Source organism: Monodon monoceros, unplaced genomic scaffold (genome assembly GCF_005190385.1).
Source record: "Monodon monoceros isolate NGI ecotype Baffin Bay Population unplaced genomic scaffold, NGI_Narwhal_1 Super_Scaffold_11, whole genome shotgun sequence".
NCBI lineage: Eukaryota > Metazoa > Chordata > Mammalia > Artiodactyla > Monodontidae > Monodon > Monodon monoceros.
Window position 1 is genome coordinate 123,182,435 of NW_021703767.1, and position 27,487 is coordinate 123,209,921.

Genomic DNA, 27,487 nt, shown 5'->3' on the forward strand with positions numbered 1-27,487 from the left:
AAAGCTTGTTGCTGATGACTGGAGCATGGGAAGGCAGTTTTAGACTTCTGTGCTCCGGAATACTTGCTCATGAGTAAACTGGACATGAGACCAACAGTAAAGGCATAGGTAATGACACCAGATCAGTATCAGGACCTGAAAGCAAAATGTTTGCTAAACGACCTGCAGATGATAGAAAATTGGAAGGTTTTATATTCGACTTCCTTTTCTCTGAGGCACTGGACTAGATCTCTAAGGCCCAGCTCAGGAGATTACGGACAGCTAGGTTTACACCACTGTGTCTGTCTTTCTCTTTTTGAAGTGGCTCTTGTTCAGTCAACTTTCCAAAATCCTTTTCTTTTTGACATTCGTTTACTTTTACATTTCTAAATTTTACTGGTGGTTGTTTTACTTGAGTTTATCAAGCATTGGTCAGCTCCCACTGCTTAGAAACCAGTAGGTGTTGTGTGACTGAATTTTGTCTGCCCTGTTTACCAGTTAATTTAACAACTCCTTAATTTTTCTGTCTTCTAATTGAAGAGTATTTTTTGTTACTTTGTTTAAGTAATGGGGCTTCCAATGTCAGCAGCCTATTTAGTTTGAGAGAGCAATGGATTGTTTGCCATGTGTGTGCACTGTATATGTAGACTACACACACAGGTTTTTCTGTACATAATAAACACGTATTTTATCTGTTTAGGGCTTCAAGCAGCAAGCTCTTACAGTATCCACAGACCCTGAGCATCGCTTCGAACTTGCTCTTCAGCTTGGAGAACTAAAAATTGCGTACCAGTTAGCAGTGGAAGCAGAGGTATGTACTAATTTATGATTTTTTGTAACTGATGGAAGGGTCAGTAGGTACTTTCATGTGTTTATATAAGTTGTGTTTTAAAGTTTTCTGAAATGCAAATTAGTGACTCATTTTGGTGAGGTTGTTGCCTTCCTTTGGTCTTCTTAAAAAATGAATTACGTTCATCTTTGCATAAATTAAATGGATTATATTGGAGATATGTATTATTATATTCTTAATATATTCTTAGCATTCTAATTTAAGAAAAAGTGTTTTTTTTTTAATCTTACATGAGATCTGTTTTGGAAGAGAAGGAAAGCTAGAAGATAGTAGATAAAGGAGTCTGGAACTCTAAAAGGATGCAGACACAGCAGTAATTTGCCAATATCCCAAACTAGTGAGGAAGATGTTGGTTTTAAAGAAGGGTTCTGACATTTTGAGACAGTTTGATGACATTTTTATGGATCGTTGTATATTTTGTATACTGAGGGCTCCCAGTTGTGGTTTAAGTCTAGCATTTACTGGTAAATTCATTTCAGATGTACTAAATAAATTTTAGCTATGTTAAGATCATCCAGATGAGCAGCATTTTATTTGATTTCTGAGAAGCTGCAAATGACAGAAATAATATTTATTATTAAATATTTAAGGACATAAAAAGTTTTTTCTGCTTTCAAAAAATGGTATTAAATCGTTCCTTAAAATAGTCTAATTACCGTAAAACTCGTTAGTTTTAGTTTCACTGTGTAATTACAAAATAAAAATATAACGGGCTGATGGTTATTCACATGCAGCATTAAATTTGTGTTTGAATTAATCTTATGTATGTGAATAATTTCAGTTTCCTCATCATACATTTTGTCATTCCGTTCTTAATTTGATAGAACCTACTTAAGCACAGCTCAGTATACATAAAATATGTATTTTATAATTATAGAAAATATAAAATTATTATTACAGTAATGTTCAGACTAACAGAATAATGTTGATGTTGGAAATTCAAATGTTTATTTAAAAGATATTTTAATGTGGAATCTCTTTTCTTACAGTCAGAACAGAAGTGGAAACAACTTGCTGAACTTGCCATTAGTAAATGCCAGTTTGGCCTAGCCCAGGAGTGCCTACACCATGCACAGGATTATGGGGGTCTGTTGCTTTTGGCCACTGCCTCTGGAAATGCTACTATGGTGAACAAGCTAGCAGAGGGTGCGGAGAGAGACGGCAAGAATAATGTGGCATTCATGAGCTACTTTTTACAGGGCAAGTAAGTATTAACCCAAGGTCTAAAAGAGGTGGGCACAGTAATAAAGCACTGACTTCAGGGGTGGTCTTTGGAGAGGAACATGAAGAAGGAACCCTGGAGAGAGCGCTGATGCCTGGCCAAGTGGTGCTGCTGACGGGAGCAGGCAGGAGGACAGTGCTGCTTTGGAAGAACGCAAAGGATGCTCTTCAGCAAAGGATGCTCTTACCACTAACGTTAGGTCTGATGTTTGAGCAAAATGAGCTGCTCAGGGAGGCTCAACTGGGAGAAATGTTAAACCCCTTTCTCGACAGCCCTGCCACTTACTGGCGAAGGTATTTTATTTAATGAAGGCAGGAGGCTGTTGGGCTGCTTGCTGCATTTGGTACCTGAGTGGCAGTTCATTTTACCCAAGTTGAATAATTCTGATCTGCTTACAACAAAAATAAGGTGGATGAGGATGCCAGTTACTTTCAGATTTGATTTCAGCTATAAAGCATAAAAATGTCATGTATTAAAAAGTCTAGCAGTTAGTGCATATCAGATCATTAGTTGACCATATGATGAAATAAAACACAAAAGTATTCATTAACTTTGCCCTACATACTTTTTAAACCTCGCACTTAATCATAGAAACTTTGAATGTGTTTTTTATAACATATGTTATGTGTAAGTTTATATACCTGTAAGAATAGGTCCACTATTTCTTATCAATAACTCAAAAACCCAAAACCATTCTGAGAATTTTATTTGGTGGCAAAACTTGGCCTAAACGCTGAAGTATTATTATTAGTTGCTTTTATGCCACTTGGTTTGTTTTTATTGCATTTAGTATTCATGTGTTATAGCAGAATATTGATGTTTGTGACTCTGATGCTGAGGGTATTATGTAACGTATGGTATATGTACTTTCTAAAATCCAAAAGGTATTTTTAAAATCCAAAAAATTCTGAGTTCTAAAGCATGTTATCCACTTTATCAGACTTACCCAGGAAAAAGTTAAAATTAAAAAAAGAAAATGGACACCTGGATATTTTCCTACTGGGCACCACTGGATTGTCCAGCACAGTCCATGTTAGAGATGCTGCCCTCAAAACTGTTTCTGCTCTTCATATTCTGAAGCCCTTAAATGTGCTCATCTAAGCTTCCTTGTTTTAAAAAGCCCCTTTAGATTCTTCTTAGGGAAGTTAAGGAGATTGAAAAATCTCTCACACTCCTGGAGTCCGTTATGTAACACACTGGTGATGACAAGTTAGTGGCTCAGTGACAGAAAAGAGGTGTATGTGTGAGAGTTGGAGAGGGAGTGCTGACTTGCCAGCACTAAACCCACATTTCTTTAATGTGTTAAGTGCCATTATTATAGCGTTTATTCTTGGTAACAGTGCCTCTCCTTTTTAATCTTTAGGCTTGATGCTTGCCTGGAGCTCTTGATTAGAACTGGACGACTGCCAGAAGCTGCCTTCCTGGCACGGACTTACTTACCCAGTCAGGTTTCAAGGTACAGACTTTTCATTTTAGGAAGATATGTTTCAGATAAAAACAGAGCCCCTAACAGTCTCCCAATGGTTCTATGATATCTGTAATAGGGTGGTGAAACTCTGGAGAGAAAATCTCTCAAAAGTCAATCAGAAAGCAGCAGAATCCCTTGCTGATCCAACAGAATATGAAAACCTTTTCCCTGGTTTAAAAGAAGCCTTCGTTGTAGAAGAATGGGTGAAGGAAACACATGCTGACCTGTGGCCGGCCAAACAATATCCACTTGTCACGGTGAGTGCGTGGGGTGCCTCATCCCGTGTGACTACGGGGTGGAAAGGCATTCACGACTTAAGGTTTTGAACTGCACCACATACATTATGGTTTGATTAGGAGCTAGTATCTGGGATTTAGGCCAAGTTTATAGATGAATTATGCTTTCAGAATATCTCATTTCATCATTGCTTTATTCTCTGATAGCCAAATGAAGAAAGAAATGTTATGGAAGAGGCAAAAGGCTTTCAGCCCTCAAGATCTGCATCTCAGCAGGTCAGTCAGACCATGAGGAAGTCTGGTTGAGATTTGGTGATTTTAAGTACCATTTCCCACTTCCTAATCCTCATCTGCCTTCCCTTCGGGAAAAATTTCAAATTCCTAAACAGATTCCTTTGTTTTTATGTGTGTTTCTACTTGGGTTTTCAGGAACTTGATGGGAAACCTGCTTCTCCTACTCCTGTTATTGTGGCCCCCCCCACAGACAACAAAGAAGAAAAGGTACGGACATCGTACCCAACTTCCTATTGGACCCCAGCCTCACCCTCCCTCCTCATAAATGTCTGCAGGATGTGCAGGCCTCTGCGTTTAAGTGATGTATCAGTTTCAGAGCAGGGGTTCTGAAATGAGAAAATGCCCCCTTTTGACTGTTGTTTTAGTTCTCTTTGGTTCATGAATCACAGATAACTCTTCTTTAATAACTTTGCTTTAACACAGTACTATATAAGTCACCCTCTTCCTTTTCTTTGCAGAGTTTACTTGAACTGGAAGTAGATTTGGATAATTTGGAATTAGAAGATATTGACACAACAGATATCAACCTGGATGAAGATATTTTGGATGACTGAATAATGTTTCCCATTTACTCAACTAAACAGATCATTATTATGGACAGGTATTGATCATCACCCTGACCACAGTGCTTTGGACTCTGAGAAACTCCTTAGATTTTTATATGCAGACGCTGTGGCCCACTGGGAGCACAATGCCCTCATCTTCGGAGGAGTTTATGTGCAGCATCTAAATCACAATGTTTCCTTGTTAACTAAGACTGCTGTGGGCTTTGATTTTTTTCATACTGTCATTAAGACCATATCTCATAAAATCTTTTGAATTAATGAAGATACTTCAAAGTTTCCTTTCTGCATAATGAAAATAGGATTCTAGTTTTAGAAGGCTGAGCCAAAACTACACCTCACATAGGGATCAGCCCGCATTCTCTTTTCTTTGAATAAGTATTTTCAAATACCATCAATCAATCACATTTTTCTTAGAACTGAATATCCGTGCTAAACCATTTTCCTTGACCTCATGGCATTATTCCTCTCTATGTAGCTTTCTTATGCCTTGCCCTGACTTTGTCTGGTAGGTACCCGTTTCTGGAATCGGGGTCTGAAACTCCAGCTCCTCTGACCTCATTAAGCTGGGCTCTAGTTAAATTACCGACTGACTGGCCCATTTGGTAACACAGAGAGGCATAGTACTTTCTTCTTCCTTTCTTGTTACACTGTACTCATCTGACATGATCAGAAAAATTCATAACCAGGCACTAAGATGTACTTCTCAGTTAGTTAGTTATCCCCTTGTAGCCTAGGAAAGTGAGCAGAGTAACAAGTTTTTCTTTGTATTTCTGATAGAGGCACTACTTGGAATTTAAAAAACAAAAGAAGTAATTTTATAGGGAGGGAACTCCCAATTTTGACATTTTTAAACCACTCAGTATTAACAAACAGAGAAAACTAGCCAGTATTTAGTAAAATGAAATTTATTTAAAAAGTATTTTTAGGAAGCTGCAGAATTGCTAATGAATGCATCTTGATAAGCTTGCAGTGTTAATTCTATATATGCTCCCTTCTGTGCTTCTGTTTCTGCAAAGACCTGTTTAAAAAAAAAGTTTGAAAATAATAGAGCATATACTATTGATAGTTTTTAGTTTTGAGACATCACTAACATTTCTGTAGTAGCAAAGGAAAGTCCCAGTTTAAAAAGCCTTCCACATTTCCAGTATTTTTCTGATTACCAAACAATAAGCATACTACATGGACAGAAAACAGTATCACAGTTAAAGCAATACTAATTCTAAACACCAGAGGTATCCAAATATGGATGCCATCTTTCAGAAAAAAATTAAGAAACCTGACATTGCTGGATCAAAATAAAAACCATTAGGTTCAAGAGAAATCTGGAGGATAAGAGTTAGCAAACTGATTTTTCACTTTAAAGAATGGTTTCTTTCCTACCCCACCTATGATGTCATCATCACTGGTGGTTTTTATCCTTAGTAAGCTTTGTAACTGCTTTGAAGTATGCATGAAGTAATATTGGGATAGAAGCCAGATCCACAAATACATGTCTATCCTGAGCATTAGAATCTAGAGATGAAAATTATACAATGGTCTCCCCTTCCCTTCCTGAAAAAAATCATCTCTCAACATTTACAGAGACATCTATGTTAGCCCATAGTTTTGAGAGGTATGCAATTCCAAAATGATAGCACAACTAAGGCCTGGTATTTATACAAGCACTACCCTCCCAGCTCTGGACACCTGGAACAGGAATGTGACCGAACTGGAGGACAGGAAGCTGCACTGGGGATGTGTACTACCCAGCAGTCCTCCACCACGCCCTGCTGGTGACCTGACCACTTAGTTGCCAGTACTGCAAAAAACAAGGGGGCTACTGCCCCACTGTGTGAACTTCTTGGACTCCAGCAGCAGCTCTGTTTCTACTGTCCAGGCTAAAGAAATATGGTAGCTCCGATCACTCTGGTTCAAGGCCACAAATCTGTTTAGTTACCATTAAATATGACCCACTTAAAAATTCTTTCCAACTCAGTCACCACACAGTAGCTAATGTGAAAAAAGTCCCTTTACCTTAACTAAATGTAATCCCTCAGCAGCCTGCTCTTTGGCCTCTTGAGCTGACTGGCCATCTGGATGGAGGATGTGATAGAGCTGGACCAAGCTGGTGGCATCATCGACTCTAGAGGGAAAGGGTTTACTGTTAAAAAGGTTTATTGTTTTCTTCCTTTTTAATTTTTGTTTGTACTGTTTTCTTCTTTTGCTTCACAGTCCTATAAAATGTGCCAAACTTTAAATTACATTTCAAACTTCCCTTGGGCCAGAAAAAAATTTTTATGGCCTTCAGTTTCATATTTTCAAAGGCACTTTCAGGAATACTGTCTAATTTAGGCTTCATTTCAACTCTGAGATAGGTAGGGCAGGAGTCAATACAGGCAGGGCCCAATTTATGACAGTGAATGTATTCTAAATGTGGCTGTATCCTTTTTGGAAGCAGAACATCATTTCTTGTAGAGACAGCGTTCTAATGGTAGATGATTTCCAAGCCAGCCCACATCATCAGCAGGTAACATAATCCAACTCAGGGGGTGTGACTGTACCTTCATCCTACATAAGCCGGAGGCTGGTGGTCATGGGGATTGCTCAGTGCCACCATTGCAGTGACATCTGCTAACAAATTTTCATTGAGACAGATGCCTCTGTATGAAGCATTTTAGGAGTCCAAGGCAAGACTCCCAGGCCTCCTGTATTCACAGGAACCCATCAGTTAAAAATCAGCATCCTAGGGAAGCAAATGTGCAATTATGCATACCACACAAAAGGAAAGTCAGGTTCTACCTCAGTAGCCTATCTAGTGTCACACAACTATCTATGATGAAGCCATAACAAAAAAGCTCAAGTCTTACAGTTTGTACTTATCTTTTGTGAAACCTATAAACAATGTTTATCAACCTTAAAACTTAGCCTTCCCCAAACTAAATAATCTCTGTGCTCTCACATAGTCAATACCTTCCTACCATTTGCCACCTCAAAGCTGACAGGGTATATAAAAATAACCCTTCTAATGGCTTCACAGGCGAATTCTATCAAACATTTAGAGAAGAGCTAACACCTGTCCTTCTCAAGCTCTTCCAAAATATAGCAGAGGGAGGAACACTCACAAATTCATTCTAAGAGGCCACCATCACCCTGATACCAAAACCAAACAAAGATGTCACAAAGAAAGAAAACTATAGGCCAATATCACTGATGAACATAGATGCAAAAATCCTCAACAAAATACTAGCAAACAGAATCCAACAGCACATTAAAAGGATCATACACCATGATGAAGTGTGGTTTATCCCAGGAATGCAAGGATTCTTCAATATAGGCAAGTCAATCAATGTGATACACCATATTAACAAGTTGAAGGAGAAAAACCATATGATCATCTCAATTGATGCAGAAAAAGCTTTTGACAAAATTTAAACCCATTTATGATAAAAACCTGCAAGAAAGTAGGCATAGAGGGAACTTACCGCAACATAATAAAGGCCATATATGACAAACCCACAGCCAACATCGTTCTCAGTGGTAAGAAACTGAAACCATTTCCGCTAAGATCAGGAACAAGACAAGGTTGCCCACTCTCACCACTATTATTCAACATAGGTTGGAAGTTTTAGCCACAGCAATCAGAGAAGAAAAAGAAATGAATCAAAATCAGAAAAGTAAAACTGTCACTGTCTGCAGATGACATGATACTATACATAGAGAATTCTAAAGATGCTACCAGAAAACTTCTAGAGCTAATCAAGGAATTTGGTAGAGTAGCAGGATACAAAATGCAGAAATCTCTTGCATTCCTATATGCTAAAGATGAAAAATCTGAAAGAGAAATTAAGGAAACACTCCCATTTACCACTGCAACAGAAAGAATAAAATAGAAACCTACCTAAGGAGACAAAAGACCTGTATGCAGAAAACTGTAAGACACTGATGAAAGAAATTAAAGATGATACAAACAGATGGAGAGATATACCATGTTCTTGGATTGGAAGAATCAACATTGTGAAAATGACTCTACTACCCAAAGCAATCTAAAGATTCAATGCAATCCCTATCAAACTACCACTGGCATTTTTCACAGAACTAGAACAAAAAGTTTCACAATTTGTATGGAAACACAGAAGACCCCGAATAGCCAAAGCAATCTTGAGAAAGAAAAATGGAGCTAGAGGAGTCAGGCTCCCGGACTTTATACTACAAAGCTCCAGTAATCAGGACAGTATGGTACTGGCACCAAAACAGAAATATAGATCAATGGAACAGGACAGAAAGCCCAGAGGTAAACCCACGCACATATGGTCACCTTATCTTTGATAAAGGAGGCAAGGATATACAATGGAGAAAGGACAGCCTCTTCAATAAGTGGTGCTGGGAAAACTGGACAGCTACGTGTAAAAGAATGAAATTAGAACACTCCCTAACACCTATACAAAAATAAACTCAAAATGGATTAAAGACCTAAATGTAAGTCCAGACACTATAAAACTCTTACAGGAAAACATAGGCAGAACACTATGACATAAATCACAGCAAGATCTTTTTTGACCCACCTCCTAGAGAAATGGAAATTAAAACAAAAATAAATGAATGGGACCTAATGAAACTTAAAAGCTTTTGCACAGCAAAGGAGACCATAAACAAGGTGAAAAGACAACTCTCAGAATGGGAGAAAATATTTGCAAATGAAGCAACTGACAAAGGATTAATCTCCAAAATATACAAGAAGCTCATGCAGCTCAATAACAAAAAAACAAACAACCCAATCCAAAAATGGGCAGAAGACCTAAATAGACATTTCTCCAGAGAAGACATACAGACTGCCAACAAACACATGAAAAGATGCTCAATATCACTAATCATTAGAGAAATGCAAATTAAAGCTACAACGAGCTATCACCTCACACCGGTCAGAATGGCCATCATCAAAAAATCTATGAACAATAAATGCAGGAGAGGGTGTGGAGAAAAGGGAACCCTCCTGCACTGTTGGTGGGAAGGTAAACTGATACAGCCACTATGGAAAACAGTATGGAGGTTCCTTAAAAAACTAAAAATAGAACTACCATACAACCCACCAATCCCACTACTGGGCATATACCCTGAGAAAACCATAATTCAAAAAGAGTCATGTACCACAATGTTCATTGCAGCTCTATTTACAATAGCCAGGACATGGAAGCAACCTAAGTGTCTGCTGACAGACGAATGGATAAAGAAGATGTGGTACATATATACAGTGGAATATTAGCCATAAAAAGAAACGAGATTGAGTTATTTGTAGTGAGGTGGATGGACCTAGAGTCAGTCATACAGAGTGAAGTAAATCAGAAAGAGAAAAACAAATACCGTATGCTAACACATATATATGGAATCTAAAAAAAAAAAAATTGGTTCTGAAGAACTTAGGGGCAGGACAGGAATAAAGACACACACGTGGAGAATGGTCTTGAGGACACGGGGAGGGGGAAGGGTAAGCTGGGACGAAGTGAGAGAGTGGCATGGACATATATACACTACCAAATGTGAAATAGCTAGCTAGTGGGAAGCAGCCGCATAGCACAGGGAGATCAGCTCGGTGCTTTGCGACCACCTTAGAAGGGTGGGATAAGGAGGGTGGGAGGGTGATGCCAGAAGGAGGGGATATAGGGATATATGTATCCATATAGCTGATTCACTTTGTTATAGAGCAGAAACTAACACAACATTGTAAAGCAATTATACTCTGATAAAGATGTTAAAGGAAAAATAAAAACCCTTCTAGAGTGGGGTAAAGAATTTCTCAAGACATGGTGACCTTTGAGAGATGCTCTGGGCTCGTTCCAAGGCCCATCCACCCTAAAGGCCATGTCTTGGTAGAACTAAGAAGCCAGAAGTGAGAAAGTAAAACTTTCCAGAGGAAAAATATTTTTTAAATGTTCAGTATAAATCTGTTGTGTTTGTTGTAATCTAATAGTCCAATAAACATGACAACAAAAGATAACAGTATAACCATGTGAACCCATAAAGAGCTTAAATGGGTTTCTATATCTTAGTCATGCTTACGGCTTCTTTACGTTCATGCTACAGTACGATGCCTGTGTCTCACAGAATAATTTAGCTTCACACCCAGCCCATATTTGAAATTAAAAAAAAATAAATTTACATGTAAAGATTTTAAAGGCATCTCAATTCAAAACCAACAGTGGAACTTCAGTTTGAAATAAATGTGCAGAATCTCAATTCTGGCCTGGGCTCCGTTCACTGAGGACATGCACCCTCTACTGTTTAGCCTGGGATTTGCAGCAAACTGTCCTGTTCAGCATTCCCACAGAAGTTTTACTTAAGCAGATCAGGAAATTCAGGGAACTCAAAGTTCCCTCCCAGTATGCAAATGAACTGCTTCAGAGGTAAAGCGTATGTGTGATGAGTATTACTAGAATATCGCTTATTAGTACTCCTCGATAAAGAACCTTAATTTTCGAAGAAATACAGTTTTTTAAAAAAATTTATTCCTTTTTGGCTGTGTTGGGTCTTCATTGCTGTGCATGGGCTTTCTCCAGTTGCGGTGAATAGGGGCTACTCTTCACAGTGGTGCGCAGGCTTACTGCGGTGGCTTCTCATTGCAGAGCTCGGGCTCTAGGCAAGTGGGCGCAGTAGTTGTGGCTCGCAGGCACTAGAGCGCAGGCTTGTGATGCACGGGCTTAGTTGCTCCTCGGCATGTGGGATCTTCCTGGACCAGGGATAAAACCCGTGTCCCCTGAATTGGCAGGTGGATTCCTAACCACTGCACCACCAGGGAAGTCCACAAGTACATTTCTGTGTTGCTCTAATTTCTTATAAAAAATGTTAAATTCGGGCTTCCCTGCTGGCGCAGTGGTTAAGAGTCCGCCGATGCAGAGGACGCGGGTTCTTGCCCCGGTCCGGGAAGACCCCACATGCCGCAGAGCGGCTGGGCCCCTGAGCCATGGCCCCTGAGCCTGCGCCTCCGGAGCCTGTGCTCCGCAACGGGAGAGGCCACAACAGTGAGAGGCCCACGTAGCGCAAAAAATAAAAAAAAGTTAAATTCTTTTTATAATAAAATAATTTCAGAATATTTACATTTGAGGAGCTTTATAAGAAAATTCATTCACAGGAGATGTCACTGCTAATGCACCTAAAGGCAAGTCATTTTTGAGCATCCTCATGACCACCAGCAGCCTCTTGCTTATGTGGGATGAAGGTATATTTCTGCCCTCTCAATTGGATTACACTACATATGCTGGAGAAGAGGGCTAGCCTGGAAATCACTTACCATTAGGAATGATGTTTCTATGAGAAATGACACTGTTTCCACATGGGCTGTAATTCTTAGACAATATGGAACCTTCTAGTTCCAAATGCCTTTACCTTTGTGTGAACGGTTCAGATTACACAGAGGATAGTCTGAGTCAAAACTCCTTACATTCAAGATGGCAATAATCACTAAGCTCTCTGGTGACTTTCTTACTACAGCCGTGTTGGTTTCTTTTCCTTGTTATTTTGGCCTTTCTCTAACTCAACCAATGGAAAGATACTCGAAAATAATCTTCTCCTCAGTTCATCACAAGTTGTAAAGTATTATTTCAGCTAGAAGGCTGGGTGCACACCAGTTGAATGCTAAAATACAACAGACATTCTTCGTTTCACGCAACTTTGAAAAAAACCTGTAACCTTTTTAATGCCTTAAAAATCTTGCAAAAACAAGGAGGATCAAAAGCAAGAGTATTTTCATAAATTAAATGACTTTTACTGAAAAGCACCCATCAGAGCTTATGTCTACTTCTTTACATTTCCTATTTAATCCCCTTTAAGTATATGGAAAATTCACTGGTATCCAGGAGCACCAGTAAGGCCAGGGATAAGTCAATATCTAGGGTATACAGTACAGATCCAAAGCCATTTACTCTTTCAAAGAATCCAGCCCTGTTTACACAACACAGAAGCAAAGACTGAGAAAACTGGATTATACTGGAAAAACAAACCCATAAACAAACTGAGGTAAGTGAAATCTATCACTGGACAGGACATTGTTATCACTGGAAAAATAACATAGATTAAATACAAGTTTAATGATAATAAGAATTTCTTTACTTACTAAGATCATACTTACAAATCTCTCTGAATCTGGTCAATCAGTAAACCATCAATCTTTTTCTTATTTACAAAATACCAAGCCATTCCACCGAAGTGTCTTGTTGAACGTAAAAGGTCATACTTTCCATATTTATCTATATCTTCGTAGGTCTGATGATGAATCTATCCACACAAAATGCAACTTTTCAGAAATATGAAAATAAATAGAAGTGAGCAGCATTACTGGGTATACATCTACTAGCATGTGAGCTGCCTAAGAAAGTATCAGTAAACGAGGTCTACTTATACCGGCCTCCACTATCACTAACCAGCAGGTATGATTTAGACCAGCCCTCTACTGTAAAAGTATATAGGGCCTGGAACAAGTCTGCCAAACATTTATAGCCAGATCAATTACTCTTCAGCAGCCACGCACTATTTTTTTTTTTTTTTTTTGCGGTACGCGGGCCTCTCACTGTTGTGGCCTCTCCCGTTGCAGAGCACAGGCTCCGGACGCTCAGGCTCAGCGGCCATGGATCACGGGCCCAGTGGCTCCGCGGCATGTGGGATCTTCCCGGACCAGGGCACGAACCCGTGTGTCCCCCGCATTCGCAGGCGGACTCTCAACCACTGCGCCACCAGGGAAGCCCAGCCACGCACTATTTATGAAGCTCCTATTACATATATATATATATATATATATATATATATGGACCACTGGAAATAATGGGCCACCACTCCCTTTTTTCCCTATCCAATCAACTACCCCACACTAACTTATTAACTAATGTTCCTTCAGTTCTTCTAGAGTGATCTTCCTAAATGAGGACTTTGATGAGGGCATTCTTGCGTTCAAAAGGCTGCTGACTGAGGTCAGATTCATCAGCCTAGCATCTGAGGTCACCTGTGATATGGCCGCATCTACCTTTCTAGCTTAATCTTGAGCCACTCCCCTACCTATACACTGCATGTACAAGCAAACCAGATGACTGGCCATTTCTCAAGTATACTTTGTTTCCTGCCTGTTGTTCATACTTTCCCCTCTACCTGAAACACCTCTCCTCACCCAACTCCACCAGCCATAATGTTCCCTGCCCTTCTAGAACCCTCTTCAAGAGCCCTATGACGCCTGAGAGCAGGTTGTAACCTCCTCTTAGCACCTAACATCTTAGACCTACAGTGCTAATTATCTGTATACTTAACTAGCACTCTTCCCCACAATCATTTGTGGACTTTGACAGGGCTCCCTATCCTAGTTCATGCCATAACCTACACCTCCACAATACCTTATACATGGAAGGTACTATATGATTATTTATTAAACTGAACTGTAAGATACATACACTGCATTCTGGCAAATTTCCGTGAACAACTGTTTTCCTGTGTGATTAACTGAAAAAAGAATAGTCTTTGCCATCAAGTTTGGGTCTTATCTCTACCACTGACTAGCTGTGCAACTTTCAACAAGTTACTTAACTCTCTTAAATTCTCTCATCCTTCAGTCAAGGGTTGTGAGGATGAAAATATCTATCTGGTGTACATCAGGCACTTGATAGGTGTTCAGGCATTTCCCTTCTCTTCCCCCTGTATCAAAGCTTATAACCGAACTCATTGTGCTGGATTAAAAAATCATACTCATAACCATACTTAAGCCCATACTTTAGAAACTGTAGAATATACTCACTTTGATATATTCAGCAGAATCTGGCTCAAACTGGGCAACGCAGAGATTGAGGACATCAGCATGCCGGTCCTGGCTGTACATGGTCTAAACCAACACACACAGAATTAGATGAGAAGAACATGAGAGTGCAATGCCTGTCCTGACGCCATGCCGGACCTGCCCATCCACACACAGGCCACATCTGTGCCCAGCAAGAGGGATGCAGAAAGAACACAGGCTTCGTAACTGTCACACCTGGATTCAAATCCTACCTAAGCCAATTACAAGATAAATAACCCTCCTTATCATTAGAAATGTCTGTTTATCAAAGCAAAATGCCCAGCAGCACCAGAGCCAACTGTTCAACAAAGAAACCATCAGCACTACCTCTATGAAACCAAAATCACCTTACCTGAAGATTTTCTTCCTTGAAAATTACTGGTGTTAAAACTCTACGACCTTCTTTTGGGAAATAAACTTGAATCATCCGGTCCCTTTCTTCCCAAGAGGCTTTGCGTAGTGTGCCACTTGGTTCTCTGACAACAATAAAACGCTCCTGAAATAGAAAACGTAGTCAAGGATGAGTCCGTGAGGACTTAATTTTTAGTTCCAGTGTCTCACTAAGCACCATTATAAGAATAACTTGCAATCAACAATATAAAATGCAACCGGGAAACATAAGATGCAATCATCTGTATGATTTCAATGATAACTGTAAGCCTCAAAGACCTGGCGAGATTTGATACTCCCTTCACTAATCACTGCCGTGCCTCTGACAAGCAGAAACCTAAATCAAAGTATGTACTAAATGTGATCTATAGCCGTCAAGTGGGCTATAGATACATAAATACATAAAACGGTTCAACTAAAAAAAGGTGACCTGAGATTCATCTAAATACATTTCAGAAGAAAGAAGTGCTATAAAACCTTTCTGAATTATTTCATTTCCCCATCCTAAAGTCTCACACAGACAGACTTTACTACTTTATGATTTATGTTTAAAGTCCCAGGGATTGAAGGAACAAACCCAAAGGTGTGGAGTCTTAATCCCACACCTCTGCGATGCCTCATACTCGAGACAAAAGTGTCAGAGACTGGCTGGTCCGCCTGCCAAATCCCAGGCCACAGGGCTGCTTCCTCCACTGAATTCCACCCACTGTGTGTACCACCCAACTGGCAATTTATCACGTGCAGGATTCTTAACACCTCTCAGATATTGTTAATATTGTTACAGAACTGGAAGAGGTCAGGAATTGTGGATTACAATTCTTTGCAACACCCAGAGTGACTTACACAGAGCTTTGCACATAGCAGATAAATGAGACCCATCTGATTAATGTTTAAATTAACCAGATGGTACTGACACTCAACTCTTCAGAGATGTTAAGGGTCTCTGAATGTGTTCTGAGGATAATATAATTAAAACTTTCATCAAGCACTGCAAATAGAAAAAAAAATAGCAGATGGCAAAGTAACACAGTTGTTCCTCAAAAGGATTTTGGTAATTTGAATTCCAAGTTCCTTTCTCCCTCTCAGGTTATAGAATGCTCCCACAACCAGCCTGCACAGCACTGCAAACATATATAAAAGCAAAAACTCTAATTAAAAATGAAACTGATCCCTGTTCATTATGTCAGATATACAGGTGATTGATGTACAGACATGGACATTGCTCAAATCATGTCTTCTAACCAAAATCACATATGATAAAAAGATTAGTACAGGGTGGCCCTTTTTCCAGCCCTATCACTATGCAATATTCTACTGCATCTTGTGGGCTGAACTGTAAATTACTCTTTTACTCTTTACTTGAAAAGGCTCAAACAACAACTAATATATTTTGTAAGTGCCAGAGTGTTCTTTTGGAACTGGCAATCAGAGGAAGAGGAGCTAGACAATAAAAACTACAACAGATGAAGTGGTGCCTGAAAATTATCTGGGGAAACCTGCCATTTTTACTGCAAATTCTGAACAGTGAAAATCCTTCAGGAAGTCTGAGTTTTTTGGGCATCAGCAAGAATTTCCATCTTAAAAAGCTTCAGCTACGGAAATCAGTCTAACTTGGGCAGAATCTCCCTTCTCCTATATTGCCTTGAAGATACTTTCCTATTTGTGGTTTGAGGGTAGGTTTCTGTCTTGTTCTGTCTCAGCACACCTGTCTCTTTTTCTGCAGTCAATCTGGAAATACTGTGTCCATAATCTGTAAGGAAATGGTGACATGATGATATGGTGCTGGTTTGCATTTTTCTTCTTTATGCTGTATCTGCCAGGTCTCACTCAGTCGCAGAAATTCTGGTTTGGAAGATTCAGAGACAGCTGGGTCACACGATGTTGACCCTCGTCCCTCAGGCCCATCTCTACACAGTATTTCAAATAAAAATCATTTTGCAATTAGACATACACTTACCCGGTGTGGTATGCAATATGATATATCAGTAAACACATATTTGGCTGTTTCTGTTCCTTCCAAAATCTTATCTTCAGCTAACACGTCATTTATTGGCGCTCGCTCTTCCAGAACTGGTGGCATTTTTAATCGGACTTTAGCCGCCTCGGCTGCCTGTCTTGTAGCCTAATGAAATAAAATATTTCTTGGGAAAGCCGCAAGGTTACAGACCAAAAGGATCACCTGACAAAAGCAGATACTAATGAAAAAGACTTCAAAGAGAAGAAGCTGTAGCCATGAATAAGTGAGTAAAAAGCCAAACTTGGGCTCCTGGGCCCTGGTCTTTGCCTCTGTGGTGTGGCTGAGAGCACTAGCTACAGGCTTAACCACTCTCAAAACAGCAAAGGGATGCTCAAAGACAGAGCCAGGCCACAAAAGCTGCCCGAAATAGGACAAAGGATTTCACTTATTGGGTGCTTACTATATGTTTAAATATTTTGTATTATATTTGGCTCATTTAATGCCCACAACTACCTTATGAGCTAAGTGCTACTGTTATGTCATTTTATGAGAGAGAAAATAGAGGTACACAAATGTTAAGTAAATTGCTAAGAAGCTGCAGCACTAGGATTTGAACCCAGGCAACTTAACTCCAGAGCCCCTGCCCTTAACCACTGAGCACACTGCTCCATGCCATACTGTTAACGGTGGTTACCTCTGAGAGGTGAAAGGGGCCCTTCGTGTGATACGCTATTGGGTATTTGAATTTTTTGCTATGACTCTTAATTATTTTTGAATTAGAAAGAAGAGCTATTGCTCTTCACATATTCATACATCAAAGCATTTTCCACAAAGCACTCAATACCCACGACTCCAGGAGGACCCTTGCCTGGAGTTGGACACTGTCCAGAAGGATCTCATAATCTCACCAAAGCCTCAGCCTCAAAGTACTCACAACAAATGTTCCTCTAGGAAGGAAGCTGGAACAGGCAGCACAAAGGGAGGCTGATCAAGCTGGTTCTGGAGCAGAGGCGGTTCTGCCGGACAGCCAGGCCTGGACCACACGCCCAGTCTGCCTAATTTTGGCCACACCCCCTGCTCCTCTCTGCCTGCCTGCTCACATTTCTTTTCTCACTTCTGTGCCTGCAACTCCCCCTCACTAGCACCTGTGGAAGAGCAGCTACCAGCGTCTGAAGGGGTCCTGGAAATCTTGTTTAATCCTTTAAAGGAAGGTATTATACCAATATTCTTACATTCACATACCTCTTCCAACTGTGCTTGGGTCATTAGCTTATAAGTTGGTGGCTTCACTTCTTGTATAGCTGGCTTAAAAATCTTCTTCAGATCTAAGCCTGTCATCTTGATGAGTATGCTTTGGACTTCCTCATCCATAAAGGTAGGTTTCTTGATCTTTGAGCTACCAGATTCTGTTAAAATGAATTTTTAGTAAATAAGATGTCAAAAATGACAAACCAACAAGACCTCTAAATGGAAAAGTCAACAATAAAAATTATTAACACAAGGTCTACCTCAGTATGCATAATACTAATACCTACAAGATTCCTTCATTCATTCATTTAAAATTACTGAGCATTCACTATGATAAAGATACAGTTTCTGCCAAAAAGGCACTGAAAGTCTAGTGAAGAAAGCAACATGAAAAAAGTAGCTAATGCAACATTAACAACAATCATGGTTACTACCATCTACAGAGTTGTCTCCTATATGCCACTCATTACATACATTTTCAGGAATGCTTACAACAACCCACAAAATACTGATATCCCAGTTTTGTAAATGAGGATATCGGATATTGGAGTCTTCCTAAAGACAACTAGCTATTAAATGATAGAGCCAGGATTTAAACTGCAGTTTATCTGATGCCAGAGCCTAGATCAATTCCACTCTTCCATTACATTCCTTAGAGCAAGTGCTACATACAAGGAAGGTACAGGGGGTTGTGTGATTACAGAGGCAGAAACTAAACATAGCCTGGGAGCAGAGAAGGGCATGGTAGGGTCAAAGAAGGCTTCCCAGGTGCCTGAATAGAGCAGAGAAAAAGGGAAGGAAATTCTAGGCTGAGGGAATCCAGCTAGGAAAAAAAGGCCTGGGTCACTGGACATGACACTGAAGAGGTCATGTGGCATCATGGAAGAAAGCTGGACAGAAGAGGAGGAGACTCAGATCTCAGCTCTGCCTTATGCAGCTTGCCTATCCCTTTGCCCAACCTCCATTTCCATTAGAAAAAAAAAGCCATTCCTTCCCAACCACCTCTTCCTCTGCTAGTCCTATAAATGCTGGCGTCCTGGTGTCCCTCAGGATTCTGAACTACATTCTTCTTTTCTCCCTTCTCACATTCTTGATGGATGATCTCCTAACGTCCTATAATTACTTCTATATGCTGGAGACTCTAAAATCTGAATCTCCAGCCAAGATCATCTTCCATCCAACTACCCAATGGATATCTCACATGCAGTTCAATACTGCCAAAGCAGAACCCATAACTTCTCTCCTGTCACAAACCTGCTTTTCCTATTATCCTTAGCACCATCCAATAGGTCACGTGGGCCAGAAGCCTACAGTCATTCTTGATTTCTCCTTTACCATCCACATCTAGCCAACAGCAGGAGTAATGTTAGCAGCTGACACTTGTTAGATATTTACTATGTGCCGGTACTAACTACTTTACATACTTGGCACGTTTAATCCTCCTAACAACCCCACAAATACTATGATTATCCCCATTTTACAAAAAAGGATACTGACACAAAACATACTGCCTGTTACACCTCATAAATCGGTCTTTAATCCTCCATTTCCCACTGCCACTACTCTAGTCAAGGCCATCCTATCTCTTGCCTTAGCCTCCTAACCTATCCCCCTGCCTCCATTCTGACCGTTCTCCACAGAACAATCACAGTCATCTCTTAAAAATGTAATTCAAACAACAGAAAAGATTAACAAAGAGTTCGTTCATTGGAAAGATAAGCAAAATTGACAAACCTTTAGCTAGACCGAGGAAAAAAGAGGACCCAAACCAACAAAATTGTAACTGAAAAACACATTACAACCGATACTACAGAATTTCAAAGGATCGTAAGAGGCACGAACAACTATATGCCAACAAACTGGACAACCTAGAAGAAATGGAAAAATTCTTAGAAATATACAATCTACCGAGACAAAATCGGGAAGAAATAGAAAATCAAAACAGACCAATTACTAGTAAAAAGACTGAATCAGTAATAAAAAATTCTCCCAATGAAGAAAGGCCCAGGACCAGATGGCTTCACAGATGAATTTTACCAAACATTTAAAGAATTAATGCCCATCCTTCTCAAACTCTTCCAAAAAATCGAAGAGGAGGGAACACTCCCAAACTCATTTTATGAGGCCAGCATTAACCAAAGCCAATAAAGGATACTAACAGAAAACTACAGGCCAGGACTTCCCTGGTGGTGCAGTGGTTAAGAATCCGCCTGCCAATGCAGGGGATATGGGTTCGAGCCCTGGTCCAGGAAGATCCCACAAGTCACGAAGCAACTAAGCCCATGCACCAGAACTACTGAGCCTGTGCTCTAGGGGCTGCGCATTGCGACTACCGAGCCCACATGCTGCAACTACTGAAGCCCGTGAGCCTAGAGCTCAGGCTCCGCAACAAAAGAAGCCACCACAATGAGAAGCCCGCACACCACAATGAAAAGTAGCCCCCGCTCGCTGCAACTAGAGAAAGCCCACGCACAGCAACAAAGACCCAACAATAAATAAATAAATAAATAAAAACTACAGGTCAAACATTCTCAATAAAATACTAGCAAACTGATTCAGCATAACATTAAAAAGATCATTCACCATGGTCAAATGGGATTTATTTCTTGGGCTGCGAAGACGATTCAACATACTCAGGTCAATCAATCAATATTCATAGAATGAAAGGAAAAAAACATGATTACTTTGACAGATGCAGAAAAAGCATTTGACAAAATTCACGATTAAAAACTTCTAACAAATTAAGTACAAGAGGATCACACCTCAACATAATAAAGGCCATATATGACAAACCCACAGCTAACAATCTACTCAATGGTGAAAGGTTGAAAGCCTCTCCTCCAAGATCAGGAACAAGACAGGGCTGTCCAATCTCATCATTCCTATTCAACACAGTACTGGAAGTTCTAGCCAGAGTACTCAGGCAAGAAAAAGAAATAAAATGCAACAGAATTGAAAAGGAAACTGTCTCTATTTGCAGATGACATGATTTTATCTATAAAAATATCCTAAAGACTCCATCAATAAACCATTAGATCTAATCAACAAATTCAGTAAAGTTGCAGGACACAAAATATACCAAAACCAATACCATTTCTGTACACTAACAACAAATTATCTGAAAAAGAAAGCATCAAAAACAATACAATATTTATGGCTTCCCTGGTGGCGCAGTGGTTGAGAGTCCGCCTGCCAATGCAGGGGACATGGGTTCGTGCCCCGGTCCGGGAAGATCCCACATGCCGCGGAGCGGCTGGGCCCGTGAGCCATGGCCGCTGAGCCTGCATGTCCGGAGCCTGTGCTCCGCAACGGGAGAGGCCACAACAGTGAGAGGCCCGCGTACCGCAAAAAAAAAAATTAATTAATTAAAAAAATACAATATTTAGTAATAAATTTAACCAAGGAGGTGAAAGATTGCTATACTGAAAACCACAAAACACTGCTGAAAAGAAATCAAAGAAGACACAAATAAATGGAAAGGTATCCTGTGTTCATGGATTAGAAGAATTAATATTGTTAAAATGTCCATACTACCCAACATCATCTATAGATTCAATGCAACCCCTATCGAGGGTCCAATGGCATTTTTTTACAGAGGCAGAAAAAACAAACCTAAAATTTGTATGGAACCACAAAAGACCCTGAATAGCCAAAGTAATCCTAAGAAAGAACAACAAAGCAGGAGGCATCACACTTCCTGATTTCAAGCTATATAATCAAAACAGTATGGTACTGGCATAAAAACAGACACATAGACCAAGGGAACAGAAATCAGAGTGCATAAATAAACTCATGCATATAGAGCCAACTAATATTTGACAAAGAAACCAAGAATACTCAAAGGAGAAAAGACAGTCTCTTCAATAAACGGTGCTGGGAAAACTGGATATTCACATGTAAAAGAATGAAACTAGACCCCTAGCTTACACCATTCACAAAAATTAACTCGAAGTGAATTAAAGTCTTAAATGTAAGACCAGAAACCATAAAACTCCCAGAAGAAAACACAGGAAAACAGCTCCTTGACATTCGTCTTGGCAATGATTTTTTGTATATGACACCTAAAGCACAAGCAACAAGATTAAAAATAAACAAGTGGGACTACATCAAACTAAAAAGCTGCTGCACAGCAAAAGAAACAACCGACAAATGAAAAGACAACCTACAAAACGCAAAAAAAATTGCAAACCATATATCTGATGAGGAATTAGTATCCAAAATATATAAAGAATTCATACAACTCAATAACAAAAAACCAAATAATCCAGCTAAAAAATGGGCAAAGGACCTGAACAGACATTTCTCCAAAGAAGATGTATGAAAGGTACATGTAAAGTACTCAACATCACTAGTCATTAAAGAAATGCAAATTAAAACCACAATGAGGTATCATCTCATACCTGTTAGAATGGCTATCATCAAAAAGACAAGAGATAACAAATGCTGGTGTGGATGTGCAGAAAAAAGGAACCCCTCTGCACTGTTGGTGGGAATGTAAACCGGTACAGCCACTATGGAAACAGTATGGAGGTTCCTAAAAAAAAAAAAAACTACCATATGACCCAGCAATTCCACTTCTGGGAATATATCTGAAGGAAATGAAAACACTATGTTGAAGAGATTACCTGCATCCCCATGTTAATAGCAGTATTATTTACAATAGCCAAGACACAGAAACAACCTAAGTACCAATTGATAAACGATACATATTTACATACATACATATTTACATACATACGTATGTTTATGTGTACACAAGAGTGAGATATGTTATATACCTCACATCTTTATATACACATAAACATATACATACACACGTGTAAAATATAGTGAATAACATATAATTTTGTTACAGATACTTCTGAATTTTTCCAGAAAGATAGTTTAAAAACATGTAAAAGGTGGTTCTGTTAGAGTAGGCACTCCTGATAGCATCCTGTCTTTACAGTTACTAAGAAAGAATATTATTAGTGAGAAGAAAAGCATCCCAAAGATCACGTCCTAGTAGAAAATCATGGCTGTCAGAGAAGTTTAAAATTTAATATGTAAAATAATACACACACACAGAATATTTTTCAGCCACAAAAAATGAGGAAATCCTGCCGTGACAACATGGATGGACCCTGAGGGCATTACACTAAGATAAGTCAGGCAGAGAAAGACAAATACCGTATGACCTTTGTGAAGTGCAAGGTGCTGGGGGGGCGGGGCGGTCAAAAGGTATAAACTTTCAGTTATAAGATAAATAAATTCTAGGAATGCTGTATGGTATACATGAAAGTTGTTGAGAGTAAATCCTAAAAATTCTCATCATGAGAAAAAAAACCTTTTTCTTCCTTTTTTTGGATCTGTATGAGAAGATGGATGAGAAGATGGACGTTAACTTACTGGGGTAACGATTTCACGATATATGTAAATCAAATTATGTTGTACACCTTGAAGTTATACACTGCTGTATATCAAATATATCTCAATAAAACTGGAAAAAAACTTTTATCTCAACTGTAATCAAGGTCACTCCCATACTTAAAACTCACCAATGGCTTTCAACACCATTTAGAAAAAAAGTTAAGGTGATCTGCTTACTGCACCGTGTCCCCACTAGACTCTGTGTTCTCCCAAGGCCACAATCCTGTTTTGTACTGGTCTCTGGCACCCAGGGTCTCTTACAGTGCCTGGCACACAGTCGTGCTCAGCACTACTCTCCCCTCAGACAGTCCCTCCCATTCCGCCAGCTTCAGTTAACATTTTTACTCCAGTACTTCTCAATGTCTATGTAACTGCATACCCAACACCTCCACTTTGAATCTCAAAGGCACCTCAAATTTAATGCGTCCAAAACAGACGTTTAACTTTGCTTCCCTTCCCGTCTCCTTACCTCATCTACTCCTGCCTTTTCTCCCCCATTTCTCCTCCTCTCATTCCCCTCTAAAAAACTGCCCTATAATTAATCTTCTCTGTCTTGGTGTAAATGGGACTACTCTCCACTCAACTGCTCAAGTCAGAAACTTGAGAAGTAACATTGATTTCTCCTTTGATATCCAGATTCAAAGTCATAACCAGCCTCATCAATCCTGCCTCCAAAGTGGGTTCCCAAACTACCTGTGTTCGGTCTCATTTCTGGACTTTTGCTTATGCTGTTTCCTCCGCGTGGAATGCTTCTTGTTTTCTCCCTGGCACGATTAACCAGGTCTCAGCTTTGGCCGTATTTTCCAGGAATCCTTCCTTGCCTTTTCAACCTAGTCTGAGTGCCACTCTTCTCTGCGACCCCTATCACAGTCCGGGTCACACTGTACTGCCATTCCCCACTGGGCCGCCAGTTAGCTCAGGGCAAAACCCATGTCAGTCCTAGTCCACCGTATCCCCTAAACGTAGCTCTGTGCTTTACAAAGAGCGGAGCCCAGGCACTGACGCTTAAGTGAAGGAATTAATGAACAAACGCGGTAGACTACAGACCCCGCGGGTACAGGAGAGAGCCGACTGGGTCTAAGGTCGCGCTGCAGGAAGAGCCGGGGCCCCCGTGTGGGTCTCGCCAGCCTGAAGCAGGCTCTAGATATCCAAGGAGAACGTCCAAGAGGACGCCCCGCAGGTCACTTACCCGCCTCGGAGCCGAGCCCACGGCATGGCGTGCCAGCCCCGCAGACCCCGGGCAGGGACCGGAACAGGGAACCGGGCCGGGGCCGAGTGCGGGCCCGGAAACAGACTCGCCAGGTGACCCGAGAACCTGCCTGCGAGGTGAACAACGACACAAACGCTCCGAGGATCGCCATACTTATCCGGGCCACTCACGCCGGAAGCGTCTGAGAGCGATCCCGGGTCTCGCGCGGTTCTTAGGGCATTCTGGGAAATGTAGTGTGGAAGAGGGAGGAGGGAGGAGGCTGCAGGAAGCTACGCAATTTCTATTTATAAAACAATAAATTTCTGCTTATGAAGCAATAGATTGTTTCTTGTAAACCGCTTGTTCACAAGTAGAAGGTGTTTATGTGCTCTTTTTCCTAGACCTTTCCTTCGTTTCCATGGCTCTCAATAACAAATTTCCTGCCCAAACCTTTTCTCCCAGCCCCAGGTTTAAATCCAACTGCCCATTCGACTTCTCAGTTCAGACTTCTCACGGGGCCACACCCCACCAACCCCGCCAAATAACACCTGATTCCAAGCTCTGATTGCCACCACCATTCCCCATCAACTCACGCACCGTTTGCTGTCTTGGAATCTTAAGTGTCCTCTGTAGTAGCTCTTTTCTCAATTTGTGCTCAATTAATTTGCTCATTTATCTGCTTGCTTATTTTTCTCATGCCATGGAGACAATGACTTTATACACTGTATTATAATATCACCTAGCCTGGTACATATGTACACAGCAGACATTTGTTGAGTAAATGACTAACTGAACAATGAAAGGATCCCATTAAGTTCTTCCCAGCTGTCCAGGATGTGCAGGTTTTGCCCTCCACCAGACTATAGGCTGGTGCCTGTACTAACTTGTCCCAACACCTGGCTAAAGAAGGGTGTTAAGTAAACGATTGTTTGAATTAGCTAGACAGATAGACTCATCTTCTAACCTCACCTCACCCACTGCCCAGTAAGAGCTCTGTTTATGAACTCATTCCCTATTCAGGCAGGGAAGGAGAGAGCCCTAGGCTTGGTGATGCAGTCAGGCATGACCGCTGCCCAGTGTGTCCCAACACTTCCTCTCACACCTATCGGATAAAAGGTGTCAGGGAGTGGTAGTGGGATGCATGCAAGTGTCTCCCAGCTATGTCCTTTCTCTGAGAATATACCAACTACTTTCCCAGAGGATAGGCCTCTGTGGTTGTTCATTTAACATCCCCCTGGATATAACTGATTGGACAATGAGTGGACACCTAACGCAGGAGAAGTGAATCCACTGGCTGCTGTATTAGTTCCCTGTAGCTTCTGTAGCAAATCATAACAAATTTGGTTACTTTAAACAACAGAAATTTATTCTCCCACAGTTCTGGTTGCCAGTAATCTAAAATCAGTAGTACTGGACTCAGGTCAAAGTATTAGCAGAGCTGTGCTCCCTTCAGAGGCTGTAGGGGAGAATCTGTCTCTTCCAGATTCTTGTGACTGCAAACATTCCTTGGTTTATGGCTGCATCACTCCAATCTCTGCTTCATATCACCTTCTCTTCTGTCTGTGCCCAATCTCTCTTTGCCTCAATCTGTAAGGTTATACATACGATTGCATTTAGGGCCCACCCAGATAAACCAGGGTAATTTCTCCATCTTCAAATCCTTAACACTTCTACAAAGACCCTGTTTCCATATAACATTCACAGGTCCCAGGGATTAGGAAATAAATATCTTTTCAGGAGGGTGGACATTTTTCAGCTGACCCCAGCTGTCCAGGTGCCAAGCAGATTTTATCTCAATATTTCAAACTAAGAAACACAGAAACTATAGTTGATGGTAGAAGCTTGAAGTGAGTAACTATTTAGAGTTAGGTTTGGAACAGCCTTTTTCAGCAATGTGCTCACTAATAAGTGAGCAGAGAAAGCCAGTCTACAGAGGAAGGCAGGAAAATGGAGCAGAAGCAGAAATGGCAGAGTAGGAGGCCTGAGAAAGAGAGAGATGGAGGAAGGTGCTATCTTGGCCAGAGATGCTCCCACTTTCCTTCTGTTAACCTCCTTTTCTTGGGCTACACTATATTTTACTAATAGGATGACCAAGTTTCCTGGTCCCAGCTTTAATCCTCAGCAGATGCCCACATCTTTCAGAGCCTCAGTCTCTCACCTGAAAAATGGGTATGATGATAGTACTTATCTTGCAGACTCTGAGGAGAAAGTACTTTCAGGATCTAATGCCTAGTGTTTCCAAAGAGGGTACAAGAAGGTCATGTGGTAGCCAAGTCGGTGGCTTTCTGAAGATCTTCAGAGGGAGAGCTTTACAGAGGTATATGCTTATCAGTTAAGATTCTCTGGTTACAGGCGACTGAAATCTTTCCTATAAAACAGAGATGGAAGTGATGGGAAGGATGCTTAATATCTCACAGAGTTAAAGGGGAAGCTGAACAGCCAAGCTTCAAGAAGGACTTGAAGGATGGAAGCTCCAGGCAAGAACTGAAGAGAAATCTCTCCAGGAGGCTGCTGTCAGAATGACATGGTTCCAACTACAGTTGGCCCTTTGAATCCACACATTACACATCCACGACATTTTTTTTTTTTTGTCTGCGTTGGGTCTCCGTTGCTGCATGCGGGCTTTCTCTAGTTGTGATGAGCGGGGGCTACTCTTCGCTGCAGTGTGTGGGCTTCTCATTGGGTGGTTTCTCTTGTTGTGAAGCACGGGCTCTAGGTGCGCGGGCTTCAGTAGTTGTGGCTCGCGGGCTTTAGAGCGCAGGCTCAGTAGTTGTGGCGCAAGGGCTTAGTTGCTCCACAGCACATGGGATCCTCCCGGGCCAGGGCTCGAATCCGTGTCCCCTGCATTGGCAGGTGGATTCTCAACCACTGTGCCACCGGGGAAGTCCCCACATC

The 27,487-nt window shown here is 40.7% G+C and overlaps 2 protein-coding genes across 2 annotated transcripts in view; one reads left to right on the plus strand and one right to left on the minus strand.

Annotated features, from left to right (window-relative positions):
* The window catches only part of COPB2 (coatomer protein complex subunit beta 2), a 30,867-nt gene extending 25,990 nt beyond the window's left edge, over nt 1-4,877 (plus strand). Inside the window, exons 16-22 of the mRNA XM_029214947.1 lie at nt 680-790; nt 1,819-2,033; nt 3,415-3,507; nt 3,596-3,776; nt 3,963-4,031; nt 4,185-4,256; nt 4,508-4,877. Of these exons, the coding sequence (XP_029070780.1) occupies nt 680-790; nt 1,819-2,033; nt 3,415-3,507; nt 3,596-3,776; nt 3,963-4,031; nt 4,185-4,256; nt 4,508-4,603 (837 nt within the window). The 3' untranslated portion in view covers nt 4,604-4,877. The remainder of the gene's footprint in view (nt 1-679; nt 791-1,818; nt 2,034-3,414; nt 3,508-3,595; nt 3,777-3,962; nt 4,032-4,184; nt 4,257-4,507) is intronic.
* Nucleotides 4,878-5,504: 627 nt separating this feature from the next.
* MRPS22 (mitochondrial ribosomal protein S22) lies at nt 5,505-24,777 on the minus strand. Its single transcript, XM_029214948.1, has 8 exons — nt 24,593-24,777; nt 17,989-18,152; nt 16,747-16,911; nt 14,752-14,895; nt 14,361-14,444; nt 12,714-12,859; nt 6,629-6,737; nt 5,505-5,633 (listed from the first exon to the last, which is right to left on the minus strand). The coding sequence occupies exons 1-8, from the start codon at nt 24,762-24,764 to the stop codon at nt 5,538-5,540; spliced, it is 1,080 nt and encodes a 359-aa protein (XP_029070781.1). The 5' UTR covers nt 24,765-24,777; the 3' UTR covers nt 5,505-5,537.
* Between the last annotated feature and the right edge of the window lie 2,710 nt (nt 24,778-27,487).